Source organism: Podarcis raffonei, chromosome 4 (assembly GCF_027172205.1).
Source record: "Podarcis raffonei isolate rPodRaf1 chromosome 4, rPodRaf1.pri, whole genome shotgun sequence".
Lineage (NCBI taxonomy): Eukaryota > Metazoa > Chordata > Lepidosauria > Squamata > Lacertidae > Podarcis > Podarcis raffonei.
Window position 1 is genome coordinate 72,756,863 of NC_070605.1, and position 23,864 is coordinate 72,780,726.

Genomic DNA, 23,864 nt, shown 5'->3' on the forward strand with positions numbered 1-23,864 from the left:
CTCATGGGGATTCCTTCCCTTATAAAACGTGGGACTGAAAACATCCTGCATTCCAAAGCAGATTCCCAATTTGAACCCCGGAATGGGAGACCGCCCTCTTGTTCCAAACGTGGCTGGGGTTAGGTGGTGCTTATTTTCCAACTAAAGTCGTGCGTGCTTTGCTGTGGTTGCCTTGGAAGGAAAGCCCCCTCATTCTGCAGCAAGAACAGAATAAGGAACTGCTTAGTTGGAGACCACTACGCCCAGTGCCACCAAGCGACAGAAATAGAGAACAATGCCATGCTTAGTTGCTGCGCTTTTAAATGCACCCCCCACCCCCTTGAGATACTGTTGGTTGGTCTGTGTTTCAAACAAATCTTGCTCCTTATTTGCTCAATAATCTCTAGGGCGCTTCTCCCCGTCTACAAGGCATGAAAAACGTCTTTCCTAAACTACAGCAGGAGCAGCCACCCACTGGGGGAAGGAAAGAGAAGCTGCTCTTTCCCTCCCCTCCGCGCAAACTGGGGAGGAGACGCTGGAGGACTCCGCCCCTCGCCGCTTCCCCCAAGTGCGCCGCGATAAAGGCGCCGGCTGGCTCCCTCCTCTCCTCTCCGTCGGCTGGTCCTTCCCGCGCCGTCCGGTCCCGCCGCAGCCATGGTCCTGAACCCCGTCATCGGGAAGCTGGTCCACAAGAGGGTGGTGCTGGCCAGCGCCTCTCCGCGCCGCCAGGAGATCCTCACCAACGCGGTGAGTGTGCCGCCTTCGCTGCGCGCCGGGGCAGCCTGTGCTCTCACGCGGCTCCTGCGCCCCGCTTGGCACCGCCCGCCCCCCCCCCGGTGGCCCCTGCCTTCCTTTCCGCCAGGGGGGCTGCTGCGTTTTGGGCGGCTGCACAGGTGGCGACTTCACGTGTAAGTCGCCTTGAGATGGTGGTTTGGAAGGCGATTGATAAATAACTTGCAACGATATTAATAAACAGCCCATCATTGCATCTTGGCTGCTGGAAAAGCTGCACCGCTTGAATTCCTGCCTGCCAGGTTGACAGCTCAAGAGGGAGAGAGGGAGGGGACGCTGAGAATCCCATTGGCAGCCACTTTCTTCCCAACTACTTATCAGGAAAAAAATAATACAAATCTGCGGTTCTGTCCCCCCCCCCAAAAGTCTGCCTCCCCCAAAACAAGTTCATTTTGTGGCAACCCTACTCTGAGCCAGGGCTTAATGTTCGCTCGCTCTCGCTCTTTCACACACAGCACTCTGCTTCTGGTCCTGGGAAGCAACAATGAAGTGCTCAGGATATATTAGTGTCCTAAAATCCTACTCGGCATGTGTTGGAGCCACTGCCCCAGCCACAAACAGCACAGTTTTCAAGTTCATCTGGCTAAAAGTGCGGCGAGGAAATAAATGGATGTTGAGTGCGATGGAAAGTTCATGTCTGCAGCCTGTAAAATAGTTTATGAGATGAAATGAAGGTGCTGTTGTGCAAGTTCACCATGGGTTGGACTCAGACCCAGGATAGCAGGCTGCACTAAAGACAGCTCCCCCCCCACAACATTCCAGGGGGGAGGGAAGGGGGGGAAAGACAGTGGCACAGAGTGCAATGAGATGGCAGGTCTTCAAAGGTACATTCAGTTCTCACACATTTTGAAGTCTTTGAAAGTACTTGATCCACTAGTTCAGCTGTGGAACTTGCTCCCAATGGAGGCTGCGATGGTCACCAATTTGGATGGCTTTAAAAGAGGATTAAGGGGCGCGGGTAGCACAGTGGGTTAAACCACAGAGCCTAGGACTTGCCTAGAAGGTCGGTGGTTCGAATCCCCGCGACGGGGTGAGCTCCCGTTGCTTGGTCCCTGCTCTTGCCAACCTAGCAGCTCGAAAGCACATCAAAGTGCAAGTAGATAAATAGGTACCGCTCTGGCGGGAAGGTAAACGGCGTTTCCGTGCGCTGCTCTGGTTCGCCAGAAGCGGCTTAGTCATGCTGGCCACATGACCTGGAAGCTGTATGTCGGCTCCCTCGGCCAATAAAGCAAGATGAGTGCTGCAACCCCAGATTTGGCCACAACTGGACCTAATGGTCAGAGGTCCCTTTACCTTTAAAAGAGGATTAGACAATAGATCATGCAAGGATCCTGCTGTATCAGGCCAATGGCCTGTCTAAGCCAGCATCTTGTTCTCGCAGTGGCTAAGCAGATGCCTGTGGGAAACCTGCAAACAGGATTCAAGCACAAGAGCGCTCTCCCCTCCCATGATTTCCAGCAGCTGGTTTCCAACCATGCCTCCAGAGTCATGGAGATAAATGCTTTCAGTAGCCGCTAGCCAGTTCAGTAGTCCCTCCACCAGCACCTTAAGCAGAGAGCATCCACATAGCCTTCAAGTTTTGTAAGATTTATTGCTGAAATAACTTAGTGTCTCTAACAGGGCCTCCGGTTTGAAGTTGTTCCCTCCTGGTTCAAAGAGACGCTTGAGAAGTCTTCTTTCGCAGCTCCTTTTGAATATGCTGTAGAAACTGCAAGGCAAAAGGCGCTTGAAGTGGCAAACAGAATGCATCTGGTAAGCCATATATGGACTTCCATTGTCTGAGACGATGCTTTAAAAATGCTGTCAAACTCTTTGCTGTTGCAGTCCAGATCCCTACATCTTGGTTTATTGAACTTGGCTTATTAACAACGAACTATTTAACTACAGAAGTGCATGAGTGTTTGAGATGGGGCATGCAAACAATTAGTTGTGTCCATGTGACATTAGGGTGACATTTAATCTATAGTACAGTAGTACAGGAAGGCTTCCTGTTCCAGACAGTTGTGCACTAGGGATTCGACCAAGCAGGTGCCAAGTCCTCACAGAACCCCCTCATGTGACACCTTTAGCATAACTCTTTTATTTAATGGTTGATGGGAAAGCTGGATGCAGTCTAAATCAGTTAAAGATTGCTTCTATTGTGCTTATTCCCCACTTGCTGTTTAATTTCCCTGCTGTTAGTTTAAGTTATGGTTAAGGTGGAAAACTGAACAAAATGCATTTTTATTTTTTCAGAAACATCTTAGAACACCCGATGTCGTTATAGGGGCAGACACCATAGTGGTAAGTCATAGACACCAGCAGCTGAAAACTAGAATCTCTCTAATTAGCAACTCTTGTTTTATCAACACACGCAGGTCCCGCTTTCACTCGCAATACAGAAATTCACTTATCCAAACAGAAAGAATTGTTCCCAAACCATGCGACACACCCCACTGATTTAGGTGTCCAAACAGCCAGAGTTTGCCATTTCCTTACTTGTTTGTGCTTTGCTGGTTGATGGCAATCGTTTTTGGGCAGAAATCGAGGGATGGGTGACAGATCAGACAAATCAGAGAGCAGGAGGGATGGGACAAATCAGTTTTTCTTTTGTCTCTCTTTTGCTGATTGGCTGCAGCCAATAATGGAAATCGTCAGGAAATAATGGAAATTGTCAGCTCGTCATGCAAACGCTCACCTAATGAACAATTTCCTAGGAACACATTTTTTTCGGAATGCGGAAGTTGCATGTACTTATAATTGCACGATAGAAATTGGGTATGCCAAACCATCCAGCCTAAGCTTCCATCAATGTGCTTTTTTTAACTCCAGGGTTTAAATACCTCTTTCCTAGACTTCCTGCTTTTACTTGTGCATTGAATTAAACGCTTATCACCTGCAGTGTTTACTTTAAGCGCTTTGTACACAGACAGAAAGCAAAGTAGCTAATCATTAATATGTAAAAATATCCCAGGGTGAAAAGGAGTTTAAGTGGGGAAGGACTGTAGCTTGAGTTGTACAGTAGATACCATATTTTTTGTTCTATAAGACTCACTTTTTCCCTCCTAAAAAGTAAGGGGAAATGTGTGTGCATCTTATGGAGCGAATGCAGGCTACACAGCTATCCCAGAAGTCAGAACAGCAAGAGGGATTGCTGCTTTCACTGCGCAGCCATCCCTCTTGCTGTTCTGGCTTCTGAGATTCAGAATATTTTTTTTTCTTGTTTTCCTCCTCCAAAAACTAGGTGCGCCTTGTGGTCTGGTGCGTCTTATAGAGCAAAAAATACGGCACTTTAAATGCAAAAAGTCCAGAGCAGGATAGTAAAAACTCCTGTCTGAAATGCTGGTGAACTGCTGCCAATACTGTAAGTGTCAACAACACTGAACTAGATAGGCCATTGGACTGACTTGGTATAAAGTAGCTTCCTATGTCCTTATTTCACCTCAAGTAGCAACTCTTCTATGGGAGAGAACTAGGCTTTCCCTTGACAAGTGTATGCAAATATACATATTTAAATATATTTATTCCCATTTCAGACAATAGAAGAACAGATTTTGGAGAAACCAGTGGACAAACAAGATGCATATAGGATGCTTTCAAAGTTTGTACTTCAGATCACTGCTTATTTCTAACCATGTTATACTGCCTTTGTCGGCCTTATTTGTGGATATGGAAAGCAAATGAAAAATTACTTGATTGGGATATGCTTTTCAGTTGCCCTTCATAAGAATGATAAGCATGTAGTTTCATTTGTTGGGGAAATGCATCTATTACAGTTACCTGCATTTCTTGTGTAGTTATTCCCACAGCTCATAACAGGCTAGCTCTGTTTCAGATTAATCTCTGGATCACTTTTTAAATCTGCTTGTCAAATACAACCATAAACACACCTGTGTGTGAATCACAGCAGGCAGGCTGTGATACATTTTTGTGAAAGCATCAAGCTTTTATTTTAATCCATGCTTGGACCTATTGTTTTGCATAATCAAATTGGACCTAATTTGACCATGGCTATTTATTGCATAGTTGAGTTTCCTATAAAAGATTCTCTTGCCTAGTCACACATTAGAAGAGAACTTACCAATATTTTGTTATGTGCACTGCTTAGAGAGTTTCATGATTAAGTAGTTTATAAATCTAATGGTTAAAAACATAAAATGAGACCTCACGTCCATCAGAGTCAAAGGCAACCAACCCCAAAGTATAGCACACCAGTTAGTTTTTCTCACCAATGCTTTCAAATTTTATGTCTGTTTTTCATTTAGATAAGGGGAGAAAGGCATCATTTTGTGCCTGGTTCTCATGCCTTTTTCATGTTTTCAGTAGTACTTCAGTTCAGAGGTAGCAATCAATGTAAACAAAATCCAGCCAAAGTCAAGGCCTTTGAAGCCCCATTCAATTTGGTGGGAGAATAAAACAGAATCAAAGTGAAGTGCTTAGCTTTGCCTGGCTTGTAAGGCTATAAAATTGAGTAGATTGCCAACATTGCTACATCGTTCATAAATAAGCAGAATTTGTTTTTCAAACAAATTCAAGTGTTAGATTTCCAAGAAATTAGTGCAAATTGGCTGCAGCCTAAATATATCTGTTTTTCCTCGCAGGCTAAGTGGCAAGGAGCACAGTGTTTTCACGGGTGTCGCGATTGTTCATTGCAGCAGTAAAGGTAATTGGTAAGAACAAATACAGGTGCTCGTGGTGAATCAAAGACTCATTTGACCCTGTAGCCTACTTACTTGTCAGTGAAATCTTCCCCAACCCGGAAGCCTCCAAATGTTGTTGGGCTGCAACTCCCATTAGCCCCAGTCAATATGGCCATTAGGGTAAGGAATGATGGTATTTGCAGTCTAACCTCATTTGAAAGTCACCAAGTGGGGGACTTTAGTGTCTGCGTGCATCGGAAGACTGCAGGAGTTTGGCTTTTCTCTCTTTGTTCACACTGAGGAGTACATTGGGTGATAGCCAACTAAGTTTTACTCGTAGTAGATCCATTCAAATTAATGAACATGACTGAGTTAAGTCCATTCATATTTCAGTGGGTCTGCTCTGAGTTGGATAGCATCCAGTGTTTTTAGAGGACAGCACTTTGTGATGAATGGAATTGCTTAGAAGTGTTGAGAGCCAGTGTGGTGTGGTGGTTAAGAGTGGTACATTCGTAATCTGGTGAACTGGGTTCGCTCCTCCGCTCCTCCACTTGCAGCTGCTGGGTGACCTTGGGCTAGTCAGACTTCTCTGAAGTCTCTCAGCCCCACTCACGTCACAGAGGTTTGTTGTGAGGGAGGAAGGGAAAGGAGAATGTTAGCCACTTTGAGACTCCTTCGGGTAGTGATAAAGCAGGATATCAAATCCAAATTCTTCTTGAGAATTCATTTTGAAGTGGGTGGATATCAGACACCCCAGCCCAAAGGGTATGTGATGGCACCTCAGTGGCTTCTGTAGAGGCTTGTGGCATCTGCTGGAAAACACAAAGGGCTGGATTCAAGGATGTCTGCTAGTGTAGTGGGACCCCATCTCCCCAAACCACGTGCCACCCCAAAATTGACACTGGAAGGTTAGGAGAACTAACACAGTAACAGGCAAAATGATAGCAAGCATTTTAAGCAGGTCTCAGATCTAGAAATAAATTGAATCTAACTATAATAGAACTGGGCACTGTCAACTTCCTATTCATAGTAAAACACTTTGAGTTAGGGTTTGTATCTGTTGTCCTTGCCAATTTGTTGCCTTGCTGGCTGTGACTTGGCTTGACAACTTCCATGTTGATTCTGCTTGCAAACGTGTTGACATTCACACCGTGACCCAGTTTCATGTATTTATCTTTCCAGAAATTCCCAGTAATTAATCCCCTTTCCCCCAAATGCTGATCTCAATTGAAGGTCACTGAGGAGCATATGATTGATCAGGCAAAAGACAGTAAAGCCAACCTAGGTGATTATTTTGGCAAGGTGACGTCAACCTTTATTTACTCCCCGCTCACATGAACACAATGGCAGTAAATCGCAGAATCAGATGTGATTGTAGGCAGACAACTAGAATTGTTCTAGTGGCTGAAGGCAGCCCAGAAGCACCAAACAGAACATGCAGTCAGTATCACCAGCATAAATCAGAATCTTTGCCTTTTCACAGCAACCCGATACATGCATTCCCACTGAACATGTCTTGTTCCCATGTTCTATCCTTGCCCCTCAAAATAAAATGGATTATTGCATTGCATTGCATTGCATTGCATTGTGGCCCTGAATGTCTACTCAGGCAAATCCCATTGATTAAGGAGATTTACTTTCAGGAAAATATGTATAGGATCACAGCCACAATGTTTGTCAAAACAGGGGATAAACTCCAAATGTTGCAGCATTGAGGAGTTTAAAGTCATATCATAGCCCCAGAACAATAAAGTTGTATTTATTCATTTGATTTCTATCTTAAAGACTCAAAAGTGGCTTTCAGTAGTTTTTCCTTGGTGCTAATATGCCTGCTCCCAAAAGGCTTTCCGGCTTAGGAAATCAAATGTTCTGTGGGATAAAAGAGGCCAAACTAAATGAAAATGATGCAGCAACAAGCAAGCCGTAGCACTGATACAAAAATATATCTAATGGACAGTGCTCTTGCCAGGCAACTACCTTCGAAATGCCTAGTTGTGCATTAAAAGAGCTGCTGCATAATTGATGGGGTTGTTGTTGGTTTATATGGAGAACATCCCACAAGGCAGCCCAGGTCCAGCGATGCTGCTCCTTCTCCCAAAAGCGATAATGGTGACTGTTTGAGAAGGTGCTGCAGACTGGGCTGGGTGGAAAGCAAAGCTCAGTTCCAGCTCTGACGATTATAGTTTCTCTGGAGCTCTGCCCAGGAGGCAGGTGGATTTTAACTCACAGGCCCTGCAATGGGCTTCATCTCCAGCGGCAGCACCAAGAGTTTAGTGTTGACTGTTGGGAAACATGCTGTAGATTATGGGTGGGTACCAGAACTGATTATCCGGATAATGATAACATTTCAACCTGAATAAGATTTTCTCTTTTTAATGCAAAACAAAGGCTAGTCTCCAAAGAGCTGCACAACGTATTTCACATGCCCAAAGGTTGGGTTTTTGTTTTTGTTTTGGAATTGTTTCTCAAAAAGGAGCCCTCTGTACCCAAAGGCTACCCATTAAAAAATAAAAAATGAAGCATGTTTTTAAAAGCAGTTTTTAATGTGCCTTTAGTTCAAAGGAGAGAGAGTCAAAAGCCTACTTGAGTATGCCCAATCCTGTGTAAAAGAGTTCGTGGTACAGCTGCCAAATATAACTTATCCCACTGTTTTGCATTTTATCCCATTTAAATGAGTAAGTGAGCCTTTGGAAAGCATGTTTTGTTTTTATTAAACTATGCATGCTGGTACTGAGGAGCGTATAAGTTAACGCCAAATTATGATGTTCCTTCAGTCTGTAATAATGTTTGTAACATGGTTCTCTTCCACTATCATTTGCACCAATCTATGCTGCAGCTATTTAGCTCATTGTATATTGCTGCTGCCACCAGAATGTTAACAAAGATCTGCACTGCAGATCAGTACAGAAGAACATCCTTGACTTGAAGGGCAAGAGAAATATAAAGCCAGTTTTCAACAGATTGCATCAAATGCCTCACCAATATTTAGAGGGATATTTATAAACTAGCATCTCATTTTATTGAAGTAACTGGAAGCACATTTATGTGTATAAGATCCATGTATTCATTGCAGCATAATTTGGATTTGGATTTGGAAATGCAGGCCTACTGATTGCAGTGTAACATATTCATAATAAAACTGCTTTAAAACTGCTGGTGTTCATCAGATATGTCATTTTTTTTAACCAGTGGTTTTTATTTTTCTAGATAATCAGCTAGAGACTGAAGTCACAGATTTCTATGAAGAAACCAAAGTTAAGTTTTCTGCACTCTCCGAAGAACTCTTATGGGAGTATATTCACAGTGGTGAGCCCATGTAAGCACAATAGTTGGGAGCGGATTTGAATGCAGACCTAATCACTCTAGATGTTGTGTGGGGAAAACCGGCTGTTTGTGTAGCACATGAAACAAAAAGGGAGTTTAGTCTGGGAATATGTAACATTGCATAAAATAATCTGTTTGGTTTGTCATCTAGCAAGAGTGAGAGGGAACAGTTTTGGATTTTGAGGGTGAGGGCAGCAGAATTCAAAGGCCTACTATATGTTAAAGAATGAATGTGGAAAACAGGATATATCAAAAGCATTTGTTTAGTCTGCATCATAGATATAACACTGTTATCAAGACAGCCAGTCTCTCTCTCTCTCCCTCCTTTTTTTTATCTTGAGCAAAGCTGGATTTGTGCCTTTGATGTTTCAGCTTTGCAGACATACTTTAGTTGTATGTGACAGTCATACAGGGGAGTAGAATAGCCAAAAACATAGGTTCTCCTGAAGAATAACCACATGTGGCCTGAAAATCAAAGTGAAGAGGAGTTTGCCCCCCCCCATCCTTCCTAAATGTTACCCTGTGCATTATTAAACATGATTTGAGCATCTAGGCCAGGGCTGGATCTTTTGGAGCCTGTGGGTATTATTATTACTATATTTATTTATTCCCTGCCTTTTTTCCTGACGGGACTCAAGGTGGCTTCTCTCTCTTGGGTTATTCTTCCACCAGTCACACACATACACATACTTTCTTTTTCTGTGGGGTTTGGGTGAAAGTCTCATCCAATAGAATTAAAAATGAGCCTGTTGAACTTACCTGATTTTTCAAGGTCCCCGAAAAACCAACATCACATTGGATGATGATTTTAAAAAACTACCTTGAGGCATACAAGATGCCCCATCCTGACTGTAGTTTTCCTTTCTGTATCAAAGGCCTCTGAGTTTTTGGAGACATCACAGGGAACTGCTTTAGGAAGGCAGGGAGCTCAGAATTCCTAGTGCCTGTGAACTCCTCACTTATGTTGGTGTCTGTGTGTCATATCTAGGTGACTAAAGAAATGAGATGCAAATGGTTGCTTTGTTGTTGTTTAGTCGTTTAATTGTGTCCAACTCTTCATGACCCCATGGACCAGAGCACACCAGGCACTCCTATCTTCCACTGCCTCCCGTAGTTTGGTCAAACTCATGCTGGTAGCTTCGAGAACACTGTCCAACCATCTCGTCCTCTGTCGTCCCCTTCTCCTTGTGCCCTCCATCTTTCCCAACATCAGGGTCTTTTCCAGGGAGTCTTCTCTTCTCATGAGATGGCCAGAGTATTGGAGCCTCAGCTTCAGGATCTGTCCTTCCAGTGAGCACTCAGGGCTGATTTCCTTCAGAATGGATAGGTTGGATCTTCTTGCAGTCCATGGGACTCTCAAGAGTCTCCTCCAGCACCATAATTCAAAAGCATCAATTCTTCGGCGATCAGCCTTCTTTATGGTCCAGCTCTCACTTCCATACATCACTACTGGGAAAACCATAGCTTTAACTATATGGACCTTTGTATTGCCATTTTTGCCGGTGGGAAATTCTGATTATTATTTTTTTAGTGCTCAAACTAGTATGTTTTTAAATCTTTGTTGAGAGCATGTGACTGATCAGAATTGTGTCATTTGCATAGAAAATGCTAGGGATTTTTAGGTTGAACTTCAGTCTTGCAAGCGAGAGAGATGTTTAGGCTACAGATGTTCAAGCCTTGATCTTTCTGTGCAAATCAATAAGCAAATGCTGCCCTGGCACAGTGTTTGGGAGGGATTGGTGATGGATTTAGCTGATTCCCTTCCTGCCAGGATTTTGTGGCTTGCCCATAATTAAACTCGTGTGCTTTAGACGGGTCAAAAGTTCATGAGATCTCAAAATGAAACAGAAGTCAATCAGCCTTTAAACGGAATGACCCAAACCCTCTGGGTTTAGAAATCAGCCTCAGCATGGCACATTAGGGCCTTACAGTTCTGTCTGCCTGACTAGAACAAAGGGGAAAAGTCTTTTGCAACAAGAATTTAGGCAAGCTTATGTGTTCTCCACCTGAATTTATTTTTAGACTGTGTACCATTTCTTCTCCTTTTGTGAGCAGTGGAAAAATCCAAAGGGCTTCCTGGATTTATTGCCGTCCATTAAGAGTAATGAAAGTGTGTACTGAAACTGATTTATCTACTCCTCTAGCTCGTATCACCTCATCCGGCACAGATATAAAAATAGATGTCTGCTTATGTATGTGGATATGAAGCAGAAATTGGGGGGTTCTTAACACTACATTCTTCCTTGAAGGAGAAAGAGAAACAAGCCACACCTGCTTCTAGAACACTATTATTCTGCTCTTCTTTTCTTAAGCAGTTAACAAACCAGCTAACAGCAGTGTTACTTTGCTGAAGCAGAGTTCAGTGGCACCTTTAAGACATGTTGTTTAGATGCTACATTGGCCCTTGGGTCTTGCTGAGCCTGCTAGTCACTGAGCAAGGAATTAGAAGCATTATACACCAAATCCAGCATTTCGAATTGTGCCTAGAAGGCTATAAATAGCTGTGAAAACCCTATATACTATTACACCACAGATGCATTCTTAATTAAGCCATTTGACTGTTTTCTGCATCTGGGCTCTTGAAGGCTCCATATAGTATTATGGATTAGCAAAGAGTCATATTGAATGTCCTAGGTGCTCTTGTTGTCACAGAGTTGCTGAAGTTAACCAGGTTCAGACCTGTAGTAGTAGTAGTAATAGTAATACTATACCATCCATTTGACTGGGTTGTCCCAGCCACTCTAAGCAGCTTCCAGCAAAATATAAGAACACAATAAAATGTCAAATATCTAAAACCTCCCTATACAGGGATGACTTCAAAGGCCTTCTAAAAGTCATAAAGTTATTTATCTCCTTGGCATCTGATGGGAAGGTGTTCCACAGGGAGGGCGCCACTACCAAGAAGGCCCTCTACCTGATTCCCTGTAACCTCACTTCTTGCAATGAGCCAGAAGACCCTTGGAGCTGGACATCAGCGGGAGTGGAGACACTCCTCTAGGTATACAGGGCCGAAGCCGTTAGGGTTTTAAAGATCAGCACCAACACTTTGAATTGTGCTCAGAAACGTACTGGGAGTCAATGTAGATCCTTTAGGACTGAGGTTATATGGTCCTGGCGGCCGCTCCCAGTCACCAGTCTGGAAGCCGCATTCTATATTAGTTGTAGTTTTTGAGTCACCTTCAAAGGTAGCCCCAAATAGAGTGCATTGCAGTAATCCAAGTAGGAGATAACCAGAGCATGTACCACTCTGGCAAGACAGCCGGCGGGCAGGTAGGGTCTCAGCTGGCATACTAGATGGAGCTGGTAGACAGCTGCTGTGGACACAGAATTGACCTGCGTCTCCATGGGCAACTGTGAGTCCAAAATGCAAAACTAGTTTACGAGTTCCAGAAGGCTTTAGACATGTTTTTCATAAATGGCTGCCCCTTATGCCCCCTGAACTGCTTTCGAACTCAAGGGAAGTGTCAAAACAGTTTCATGGTTGGGTCAACTTCACAAGACAAAAAATCCACTGAGCATAAACTCTTTATTTGGTTCTCTGTATTTTCAGATCCTGGACAAAATGTTTAGCTTTTGAAATATGTAATGCAGAATAATGTCTAGGTGAAACTAAAATACCCGATCCTTTTCCATCCAAGTGCTGCTTCAATTTATTTTTTTAAATTTCTCTCTAGGGACAAAGCTGGTGGCTATGGGATCCAGGCACTTGGGGGAATGTTAGTGGAATATGTTCACGGAGACTTCTTGAACGTGGTGGGGTTTCCTTTGAATCGCTTCTGCAAAAAGTTAGCAGAATTATATTATCCGCCCCCAAAGCACACTATCCATCACATAAAGCATGACTCTATCCCTTCAGTAGAGACTTTTGAGATTCTAAGTGATGGGGAATGTGACTCTTCAGATAACCACACACAGTTTGAAGGTGTTAAGAAGCGAAACGGCGGTGGAGCCCCCCACAGCCTGGAAAAGTGCATAAAGAGCAGTCATTCTTGCAACACACCTGTGGAAAGTCAGAATGGAGTAATAGAAAATGCAACGCAATTCCCAGCTAAACTCACTCACCTTCTGGATGGCTTCAGAGCATCAAAGGTATCCCATCTTTTGTTCTTTTGTATATAGATCTGTAAAAAAGTTTTTGTTAATTTTATGGAATGTGGCACCTGTGGGCTTGGGGAATGTGCCTGCATTTTAAGGACAATAACTTGAGCTCCAGGGACCTTGAAATAAACAGGTTTTATTCTGTTTGTACAGGTTTATCCATTAGGATACAATGAATTTTTAGTGAACATGAGTATGTTTACAGCTGCAGTTCTTTATATGCTGGTTCTTACATTTCTTAGTGGCTCAAATACTTGGTCAAGGGTAAATAAGAGATCTTTTGTGAAGATCTGAAAGCATCCTGAGATGTTTGTAAATACCACTACAAAACTCTCCATCTGTTGCTGCAAATGGGAGGTGGCTGTTGACACGACATAGACTCAGTGCCCTAACTCATCATTGCTATACCCAGTGTGGGCTCTCTTCTCCCTTCTCCATTCTCCTACCCTACCTGGAACTGCAATGAGGTAAATTGAAGCTGGTCATTAATTTTTAAGAAAAAGTTGAAATTATCACTTCTCTCCGCTTGGTTGTTGGGCAAACCATCATATATTGCCCAAGTCTATTGCTGCAAGTCTCAGATTCAGTCCCCAGCTTATCCAGAATCGGATGGAAGGTGATGTGAAAGACTTTTGCCTGAAGTCCTGAGCCCCTGCCAATCAGAATAGACAATTCTGGACAGATAGAAAAAAATTGTCTGACCTAGTTATACCAGGCAGCTTTGGTACAGAATGAAAAACCAATTGGCATCTACTGACTCACAGACAACTGCTTCATAGTTTAAAATGCCTTTATAGACCTCTTGTTTCTCTTTAAAAATATATCTAGATTCTTCTGTTGTGAATGCTTGGCAACTACACATTTTTTTGGATACCCGTGGTATTCAGCAAGGTACATTTTTAGATTAAAATTCAGCATTAAAAACGTTAAGCAGCCATGAAGTCTTGTGAACAGGTGTCTGTTTCAGCCAAGGCTAGCAACCATCATTTCCTCTGTAATATCCTTACCGTGGCTTGTATTTTGATAGATAACCAGAACGAACTGACAGAAGTGACAGTGAAAGAAAAATCAGTAAACAGTTCCACATATTCTTGTTTTCAAGTGACTACTGTTTGTCTCCCATAATCTCTTGGATGTTGTGATCAGTAACAAATTTCAGCAGCTGAACTTCCATCCAAAATAGTGCAGCCCAAAGTGGGGCTGAAGCAGCTAACCCAGGCATTGATGTGACTTAGTAGCTTATGGATTGCCTTGATTAGTTTTTCTTTTAGTAATCAATGTACATTTCATGTCCCCAGGCTTTGTTTGTGGCATCTAAGCTGAAAGTATTTGATATTCTGAAAGATAAGGGCACCTTGACAGCTATGGAAGCTGCTAATAAACTTAAAACCTCGGTGTGTGGCACAGAAAGATTACTTGATGCCTGTACTTCTCTTGGCCTATTGGACAAGAACCATCTAGGTGAGTCTTCTTCTCTAAAACATTTGGGGGTGGGGAACGAAAAGGAACTTGTAGCAGGACCTTAATGCAATTGGATTGTTGGCTAGACTATGGGCATATGTAATGGAGAAGAACAAAAAAGTGTGTCTAGAGAAATGAGTCAAATATGATTTCCAGGTGAGCTTAGCACAGCCTTAGAAAAAGCAACACTTAAGGCCAAACTATTCTAGTGTCTGTGACTCCCTTTTTTGTTTTTAAATAGCAGCCATGGGGGACAGGGATTCCTGATCTTATTCAGGATAGCGGGAGGAGAAGCCATTTCCTAAGTTTCTCAAAAGGTGCTATTGCCTTCAAACATGCTACACTGGCATTCTTCAGAGATAAATCACAGCTTGGGGTCTTAACTTAGGGGCATGTAGTAGGAAGGTTGTATTTCCTACCCCAGCCAACACTTTGGTATGTCATGTAGGTAGAAGTTGCCTGTCTGTCCCTGGGACGCTTCCCATGCTTCCACTTGCACACGACTGCACTCAGGTTGAACTTTGTCATTTGAAAACAATGCATTTTTAGGGCTGCAGTGTCGTTTTCTTAACATCACATTGCATCTTTCAGTGGCAAGGAAATGTGCAAACTGATTATAAGAAGCAATTTTAATATTGGGTTTAATTAAATTCTTTACTGAGCTGTGCCGATCTGTGGAAATCAACTGAGCTGTGAAACCCTTGCAGCTGGTTAGGTTTAGCTTAATGAATTGAAAAAAGAGACACTAAGGAAAAATAATATGGATCTTGCAAAATTCTCTGTCTTCAAAGGTTACAGCAATACAGATATGGCAAATTTATATCTAGCATCAGATGGCGAATGTTCACTTCATGACTACGTTCTCTACTGTAATGATCACACATGGCCTCTGTATAAACATTTGGAGTTGGCAGTCAAAGAGGGGACTCCGCTGAACCAGATATTTGAGAAGAAAGCAGAAGATTGTATTCAGGTAGTGTAGAATCCACACATTCTTTATATAGAGCTTTGGTTTAAAACATTACATGCTTTGGAGATGGTCACTACTGGGCAACTTTAACTTTCATTTTTTGATTGTGAGCTGCCACAGTATGCTCAGGAATTATTTTTTTGAAGAGCTGGGTGCCTATAATGCAACTGGGTCCCTGTTGTGCTGTAAAATTTCTTTGAGCCAGCAGAGCTATCCATAAGAAGAAAAGGGAAGGTGGCAATTTTTGTCAAGTCCCTCTTCCCATTCAGCTCTCCTCACCAGCTCCCCGGTGTATGCTCTCCCAAAGCTCCAGAGCTGATGCTCAGGGGATGTGCAGGGAACTGGAGCAGGAACGGCAAATCTTTGAAGATCACCTCGACCCATTTCACTTACAGAAGACTACTGAATTAAATAGCTTTCTGTCAGAGGAGGCACACAAATTAGATACAGTCTACAGACCAATTACACAAAATATTCAGAGTTAACCAAAGTTTTATTTATATATATATATATATATATATATATATATATATATATATATATGAATGATTATATTGCTACACATTGTAATACTGGCAGCCATCAAATGGGCTCTTCACACACACACACACACACACCCGCCCAGTATAGTACCATAAAGGCTGGTATATGTTAGTTTGCTAATGCAAGTAAAGTTTCTATCTATCTATTAATAGAAAACTGCCAAAAAATAATCCCAAAGTCCTATGCTAGTAAGGTTTAAGCAGTGGACAAATAAATGCTTTGTGTAAACCACTGTAGTAGTTAAATTGAGGAAAATACCTGACTCTGAATACAAGCTAAAATCAAGTATTCAATGTCAGATCCTAAAACTACTATGATCTGCAAACTATTTCCCTCCATCAGTTATTTGGAGCTCTTGGGCAATGAAGTGGAGTCCTAGCTTAGTTCTTACTGAGGTGGGAAACTTTGTTGGGCTGTACCACTTCTGCCCATCACATGGTAGAATGCCCCCTCCTGTATAACAGAAAACAAACCACCTGTGTTTATAGTACACAGACATGTTAAGGAGATCTTCTTCTCCCTGTCATCTAGTTCTTAGGTGTGGAAGGAAGTTTTATATGGAAGATCATTCAAAACCATAGGAGTTCCAGAAACACTCTGGGCTCTTTCTTACTTTTTCCAAATGAATTTTATTATAATTAGCAACAAAAAAATTATTTACATCATAGTAAATTATCAGCAGCAGCAAATAGTTGTGTAAGGCAATCCTAATGTTATATATAGTGAATTCAGTGAACACTGCTTTCTGACATGATCCAGAGAGTAGACTTCTCTGTTCTCTCGACATGGTCTTCAGAATAATCTGAAATGTCTGAATTATCACTCTTAAATTGCAAAGGAAACTCACTTTTTTGGTCATATTAAGATTAATAAAAAGAAATATGACATTTCTCTTTTGTGTGGTGTGGCTATTTCTTTTTTAAGATGAAAAAGCAAGTCGTTTTCAAGGTGTGTTTTTTAACACCTCTGCATATGTTCTGTTTATATCCTATATCCTAATTCTTTTGATTGAGTCTAGAAACTTTGGTCTGCTCTGTTTTTAAGGATTTATGTTGCCAAACTACAGAGGCGAAGCAACGTTTTATGAGTGCCATGCACAGCATTTCCAAACTAACAGCAAGAGATGTAGCCGTGGCTTTTGACCTTTCACAGTTCAGAGCTGCGTGTGATTTGGGAGGTAGGCATTCCAACATCTGGGTGCATTGATGGAAAATTTCATTATAATTCCTGTTGTCATTGAATATGTAATTCTCTATTATTCGTTTCCTCTTGGGTATCCTTCCTTATAACTTTGGTCCTATTATAAGCATTGAGCTTCAAAGAGAATCCGTGGAATAGATAATAAAACTCTCTTTGTTTTCTTGTAGGTGTAGTTAAGCCTGTTCATGGTTCACTTAGGTAAATTTTAAATGCAGACTTAATGGTGGAATATCAAAGTACATGAAGCTTCTGAGATGGAAATGCAGCTATTACTTTCTAGAATTAACAGCAAATGCATAGCAGCTTGGAACAGCTCAGTGTTGGGAGTACTTTTTTTGTTTTTAGAGAAAGAGTGGTTAAGATCTTTCTCTGAAAATCTTACAGCCTGACAACCACCATAAGCAAATCTCAGTGGTTGAGGATGTTATGATCCATACAACCAGCTTAAATGCATTTTCTCACTTCTAAAAGAAAATATGTGAAAGCATCTTGCAAGTTTTATAATTAGGCAGATTTTAATAGTTGCTGCTGGGTAAACATTGAGTGCTAATATCATCAGAAGTAAGTTTTAACTAAACGAGGAACTAAATACAGGAGCTATCGTGATAATATTTTGCTCTCTTCAGGTTGCACTGGAGCTTTAGCTTATGAGCTGGTCCATATCTACCCAGAGATGAAAGTCACAGTATTTGACCTTCCAGAAATCATCACGAGTGTCTCCAGCTGTCAGCCTTCAAGACAAAACCCAGCTCAGGTTTCCTTCATGTCAGGTAAACATACCTCTTAGGTACAGTGTGTATAGAATCTTGGCATATGTGGATATAAATGAGGCTTATCACAAGGCAAAGTTTGTATGTTGAGTCATCTTTGTTTCCTTGAATACTCAGTTTCTTGTGAAAGTATTATTGGTAAAGAATATATGTGATGAACATTTGTGTTAAAGGGCTGCTTATAACATATAGGGTGATATTCAACCAAGTTTAACTCAGAGTAGGTCCACTAAAATTAATGAACATGGCTGTTAGATCTATTTCAAAAACTAACTTGATATTTGGGGTATTGATGTGTATGTAAAGCTGCTGAGATGAAGATTTGTTTATTCGTTTTATAATTGATGAAAATGTATTTTTGAAACAGGTGACTTTTTCAAAGATAATCTTCCAAAAGGAGACCTTTATATACTTTCACGAGTTCTACATGACTGTTCAGAAGAGAAGATTTCCACACTCTTTAGCAAAATATATGCTGTTTGCAAGCCAGGTAAGATTTGGCTGCTCTTTCCCATTTTCCTTTGTATTAGTATATCATGAAATAAGTTTATTTTAGCACATAATAATAATAATAATAATAATAATAATAATAATAATAATAATAATTTATTATTTGTACCCTGCCCATCTGGCTGGGTTTCCCCAGCCACTCTGGGCAGCTTCCAACAAAGATTAAAAATATATTAAATACTAGTGAAAAGGGTCATTTCCCCAAAGACTGTGCAAAATTAAATATTACAAGAGAGTGTAAGGTTGCTATTACATGTGGCCACCTCTTGTCTGTGTTTCCCCCTATAATGTTTAACTCCACACAGAGGCTCTGGGGAGAATTGTCCTTTTCACTGTAAAATTGCAGTAAGTAGTGTATCAAAGGACAATTGCAAACATGTAAAAGTTGAATATTAGCTCTTAAGAACTATTAACATCCTTCTAATGGCAGTTTTGATTAGAGCTTCACAGAATGGTTTTAAAGTACACCCTTGACATATCTTAAGTTGCAGTCCTGTGCACACTTATCTGCAAATGAAAACAGTAGGACTTCTCTTAAACACACCTAACTTTGTGCGTTACATATTTTGTCTTCTCAAAAAAGAAAAAAGAAAAAGTGGAGTGATTATGATGCAGGGAGATCACTTGCTTTCTCCCCCACCTAAAAAAAGGGGGGGTATATCTAGACATGGTGATGTAAACTCTAGAGCTGGAAAGGAGACAAGTACAGCCAGTTATTAAAGCAGGATTTTACTGCCCTGCCACAGTGTGGTGAATGAAGGAATGAATGTGATAATGAAGCTTTATATCGCTGGCACTTTATTATTTTTAAATTTCAACGTTAAAGGCACTGGAGTGGTACATTACAAAGCAGCCGGACTCTTGAATCAAGAACAATATACAGTGGTACCTCGGGTTAAGTACTTAATTTGTTCCAGAGGTCCGTACTTAACCTGAAACTGTTCTTAACCTGAAGCACCACTTTAGCTAATGGGGCCTCCTGCTGCCGCCGCGCCGCCAGAACACGATTTCTGTTCTCATCCTGAAGCAAAGTTCTTAACCTGAAGCACTATTTCTGGGTTAGTGGAGTCTGTAACCTGAAGCGTATGTAACCTGAAGCGTATGTAACCCGAGGTACCACTGTATTTAAAACTAAATCTTCATGTAAAAGAAAAAAGTTAGGGTCTGTGTCATCAGCAAAGACAGTGGTGCGTACCTTCAAAGTGCCTACAGCACTTCAGATAGCAATGTAAATTTTGAGGAATGTAAATTGTAAGCACACACACACACCCACTGCCCACAACAATTAAACAGCTGTAGGGAATCAGGATTTCCCCACACTTCAGGTCCAGGTAAAAATTGAGGAGTGGGATGAAGCTGCTATTGGCTCAGGGGAAAGGGTTGAATTCCCTACACACACATACATGCAGCAATCCCAGTCCTGGTGAGACTCTTTCATGCAGCAGTTGCTCTTTTTAGTTCAAACTGCACATTTCTAGTTTAGCTGTACAAACACCTCTAGTCAGATAGAGCAACTTTAGGAAAAGAAACAAATCTCCTGACTCTTAATAAAATAAAATAAAAACCTTCCTGTAGAGCAAGAGAAGACAAAATGCTAACTTGAAGTTAGAAATTTGTAACTAAACTGTGTTGTTGCTTTTTTATTTCCTTTAAATGCAGGCAGTGCTTTGCTGGTAGCAGAAATTGTGCTGGATGAGAAACGAACAAGCCCTGCTAGAGCTGTCCTGCAGTCCCTTAGTATGACGGAAGGCAAGCAAAGAACTGGCTTGGAGTATAAACAGTTATTGGAGAAACACGGATTCACCAATGTGCAGATTAAGATAACAGGAAACCTGCTAGATGCAATTTTGTGCTTTAAGAAAACATCTATCCATTAAATTAGATGGAGCAAGTAATTTGATTTACTGCCACCATCAGCTGGAATTAGTATAGATGTTTCTGTTTTGGGGTTGCACTAATGGTTGTCATGTTACAGTTTGAACTGTGCATAAAACCTTGTCCTACTTTTCTTGATTAAAACAGTACTATGAAAATCCAGTGACCTATTTTTTTCCCTGTCTGGGAAATGCATTGCTTGCTCCTTTATATAATTGATGGCAATTTAGTTTCAAATCCATGCTTACTTTTTCTTACCATGTGCCCCTTGCAACCACTCTTTAAAAGTCAGGAAACATCAAGGAAACAAGGGAGAACAAACTGTGCATAAAGCTACAGTTCCACTAACTTCAGCAGGACTACTATGTAGTTTCTCATGCAATCTGTACAGCAGTTTTTGAAAGGGATAGGTGTGCGTTCAGGGCTGTATCAGATATTGTCTGTCTGTGCAATGTAAAATGTGGCACAGAAGAAGAATCCAATGCAACAGTAGCACTAGCGGAAACTTGTTGCCCAACAGATTGTGAAATCTATTGTGCAACAAAGTTGCCAACAACCAGATCACACATTCTCTTGTGCAGCAATGTATCACTAGTGCAGTGTTTCTCAAACTTGGGTTCTCCAGTTGTTGGACTACAACTCCCACTATCCCTTGCTAGCTGGACCAATGGTCAAGTATGATGGGAGTTGCAGTCCAACAACAGCTAGGGACCCAAACTGAACAGGTATGTGACTTAGCAATTTGCTGTGAATATCCATGCCAGGTTTAGTGGGCATGTAAGAGAAACTACATCCATATTTGGAGTGGGTCAGCATGGAATAAAACTTCATACCATAAAATATCCCACTCCATTTCAGTAATGGCATCAAAATGTGTAGATGGTGGGTGATGAGGCCCTCCTCTCTGAGCCAGAATAATTTAGTTAAATAACACTTCAAAAAAAGACATGAATACATATCTCGTTGATTTTTAAAAAAATGTCTTTTCAGAGAACTTGAAATGAATTCAATCAAATGTTCTCAGTGTAGTATTCCTTCCCAGTTCTCTGTCCTAGGAAGCTGTATAGAGAAATGACCATTTTTATTTAAAACAATAGGTATAAATTGCTTTCTAGATCTGGCAAAACAACTTGTGACTAGTTCTATTGTTTTGTGGGTTTCAAAATATGATTATATACAGTTTAGTTTGCTAAAATTGACTGGACTGGGTTTTTTTAGGGGAGGCATGCAAGTTTTTTCTTTGACCTCTGGTTCACCCCCTGAACCATGCTATACAATCATTCAGAATACTGTCTCCTCTCATCTGATAAAAGGAGGGAAGAGAGCTACTCAAAGCTCACTATAGTAACTTTCCAAAGACTATCAGCAGGTGAGTTACAGATTTTTATTTTCTTGAGCTAATCTTGAAACCATAAATACAAAGCATTAGCAACGTTCCTTCATAAAACATGCAATGTGCAGAGCAAAGGTCTCCCTGATGAATCAAACAAGGAACACTTTATATTGTAACCATTTAATTTGCATTTCAACCATAGAAAATTTCTCCTGAAAGGTTTTTGGTTGTTTTTTTTTTACATTGTGTTTCCTTTCTGTGCACCCTCATGTTCCACATGCAACTTATATACAGAATGTGTGGTAGTACTTGTTTATTTGTCTATTTGTCAAAAACTTAGTTCTTATTTCTTTTAAGATTGTTCAAAGATATCTAAAATGAAATTTTCCAATCAGTGTGTTAACGATTTAAGTTCCAAAAATGATTTATTACCATATATTTGCATAACCATTTCTGAAATAAAAAATGAGCCTCCTGATATTTTTACTGTTAATACAAAGGAGTCTCTTTCGTTCTTTGAAAAGCACTATGCAAATTAGTGAAACTATAAATTATCATTGTTTACAATTAGCCTATGTTTAAATTTCCTTTTTCTTTTGAAATCACTTAATCATTTCGCTGTTAGTGCTAAGTAATAGTCAAAGTATCAATTCAAAGTATCAATTCAAAACAAATCAACAGTTTTTGATAAATTGTTTTTACCTAGGCATGTTTACTCAGAAGGCCCATTGAGTTAAATGAGATGTTTTCTTGGTAACTGCAGCTTTCAAATAAAAAGGTTGTTTAGTAGTTTGGCTGCAATCCTGTGTTATTTTCTAGTTATGAAGTCCCATAAAACCAAGGGTGCTTCTGAATAAATAAGGGTTTTACAAAAATTTGTGAAAGCAAGCTAACAAGTTAAAATGATAAAGCTTAAGCCAAGCCCATCTGCTGATGATGATAAAGTGTATGTGCTTAATTAAAAATAGTAAAGGAGAAACTAATATTACATGAAACTTTGAACCATCCTAGCTTGTGGGGTGGGGTGAAATCACAGCTCAGTAAAGCAGTAACTGTCAATGTGAATGTGTACATATTTTAATATGTAAAAACAGAGTCCTGCAGCATCTTAAAGTCTACAAAGAAGCATGCCATGACAATAAATCTATTACAGTGGTACCTCGGGTTACATACGCTTCAGGTTACAAACTCCGCTAACCCAGAAATAGTGCTTCAGGTTAAGAACTTTGCTTCAGGATGAGAACAGAAATCATGCTCCGGCAGCACGGCAGCAGTGGGAGGCCCCATTAGCTAAAGTGGTGCTTCAGGTTAAGAACAGTTTCAGGTTAAGAACGGACCTCCAGAACAAATTAAGTACTTAACCCGAGGTACCACTGTAGTCTTCTGGCTGTACCTCCAGACTCCCTTGTTTTGGCTGCTACAGACTAACAGGCTGGTCCTCTGGAATATATAAGGAAACATTACATACAAAATATCCAAGGACTTGCAACAATTATATATGAAAGTGCAGGGTTTCATAAGTGATAACACTATAATCTTTCTACCCTTCCCTGTCATTTCCTGTTGAAACAGAAGCTGTCAGGACTCAGCACTGTTTGCAGTGTAATATTAATAGTATGGGACCATAATCTAAAACTGGTGTAATATACGGATAGACTCTACAAAGCAATTAAACTGCAACACTGTCATGCACAACGGAATCTACTAACATTAGGGATTTCAGAGTGCCTTCCTGTAATGCGTTTAGAACCCATTTCAACTTTGCTCGTTCAGGCCACAGGATGACGTTACCTCCAATCCAGGTTAAATGAGTCCTGATAATATAACCCACGATAACCAACAGGGTGAATTGCTGGCACAGCAAGCCCAATGCGGAATCTTTTCCCGGCCCAACGCACATCGGGTACACAAATTAAGTCCCGGCGAGTTCAATGGGATTGACCTCATGAATTTAGTGCTGCAACCTCGGGGCATAGCGGGTATAAGGCCCGAGTCAACATGAGCCGGGCCTGACTTCGTGCCAACTCACTGACACAACGGCCCATGCAGCCCGCGCTTCCGCTCCCCGCAGCAAAGCACTTGGAGCGCTCACACGTGCACTTTACACGGGAGTACGTCCGCTGTAACTCCCCCTCGAGCCACAACGGGGATATAGCTCCGACGAGGACCGCAGCCCAGTCATAACACCCACCGGGGTCCGCCATTCCAATTTAATAAAGAATAATAATAATAATAAATTCACTCAACAGCTCTTCATGGGCGGGTTTCCTGGGCAAAGGAAGCGCGTCAGGAGGTCGCCTCTTCCTCCGCCGGCGTCTGCGAGGCCGCGGATCCCTCCTCCTTGCGGCTGCCCCGCCAATGGAGCCCGGCGGGCGGAGCCTCTTGAGCCG

At 41.4% G+C, this 23,864-nt stretch overlaps 1 protein-coding gene and 1 long non-coding RNA gene across 4 annotated transcripts; one reads left to right on the top strand and one right to left on the bottom strand.

Moving 5' to 3' along the window:
• Positions 1 to 529: 529 nt before the first annotated feature.
• Positions 530 to 22,263, top strand: ASMTL (acetylserotonin O-methyltransferase like). Of its 3 annotated transcripts, XM_053387304.1 has the most exons (13): positions 531 to 726; positions 2,392 to 2,523; positions 3,007 to 3,054; positions 4,287 to 4,351; positions 5,352 to 5,413; positions 8,598 to 8,706; positions 12,389 to 12,803; positions 14,111 to 14,273; positions 15,065 to 15,246; positions 16,831 to 16,963; positions 17,613 to 17,756; positions 18,124 to 18,246; positions 19,926 to 22,263. In XM_053387304.1, exons 1-13 carry the CDS (start codon positions 634 to 636, stop codon positions 20,141 to 20,143), a joined length of 1,887 nt encoding a protein of 628 aa, XP_053243279.1. In that variant the 5' UTR covers positions 531 to 633; the 3' UTR covers positions 20,144 to 22,263. The 3 variants fall into 3 exon arrangements, with proteins under 3 accessions (XP_053243280.1, XP_053243279.1, XP_053243281.1); XM_053387305.1 differs by lacking the exon at positions 2,392 to 2,523 and having other exon boundaries at positions 530 to 726; XM_053387306.1 differs by lacking the exons at positions 531 to 726; positions 2,392 to 2,523; positions 3,007 to 3,054; positions 4,287 to 4,351; positions 5,352 to 5,413 and adding an exon at positions 6,582 to 6,675.
• LOC128413249 (uncharacterized) lies at positions 12,224 to 23,683 on the bottom strand. The gene is made up of 3 exons (XR_008330285.1): positions 23,266 to 23,683; positions 12,777 to 12,835; positions 12,224 to 12,490 (listed from the first exon to the last, which is right to left on the bottom strand). It is a non-coding gene; the product is annotated as an uncharacterized LOC128413249 (long non-coding RNA).
• Positions 23,684 to 23,864: the final 181 nt, after the last annotated feature.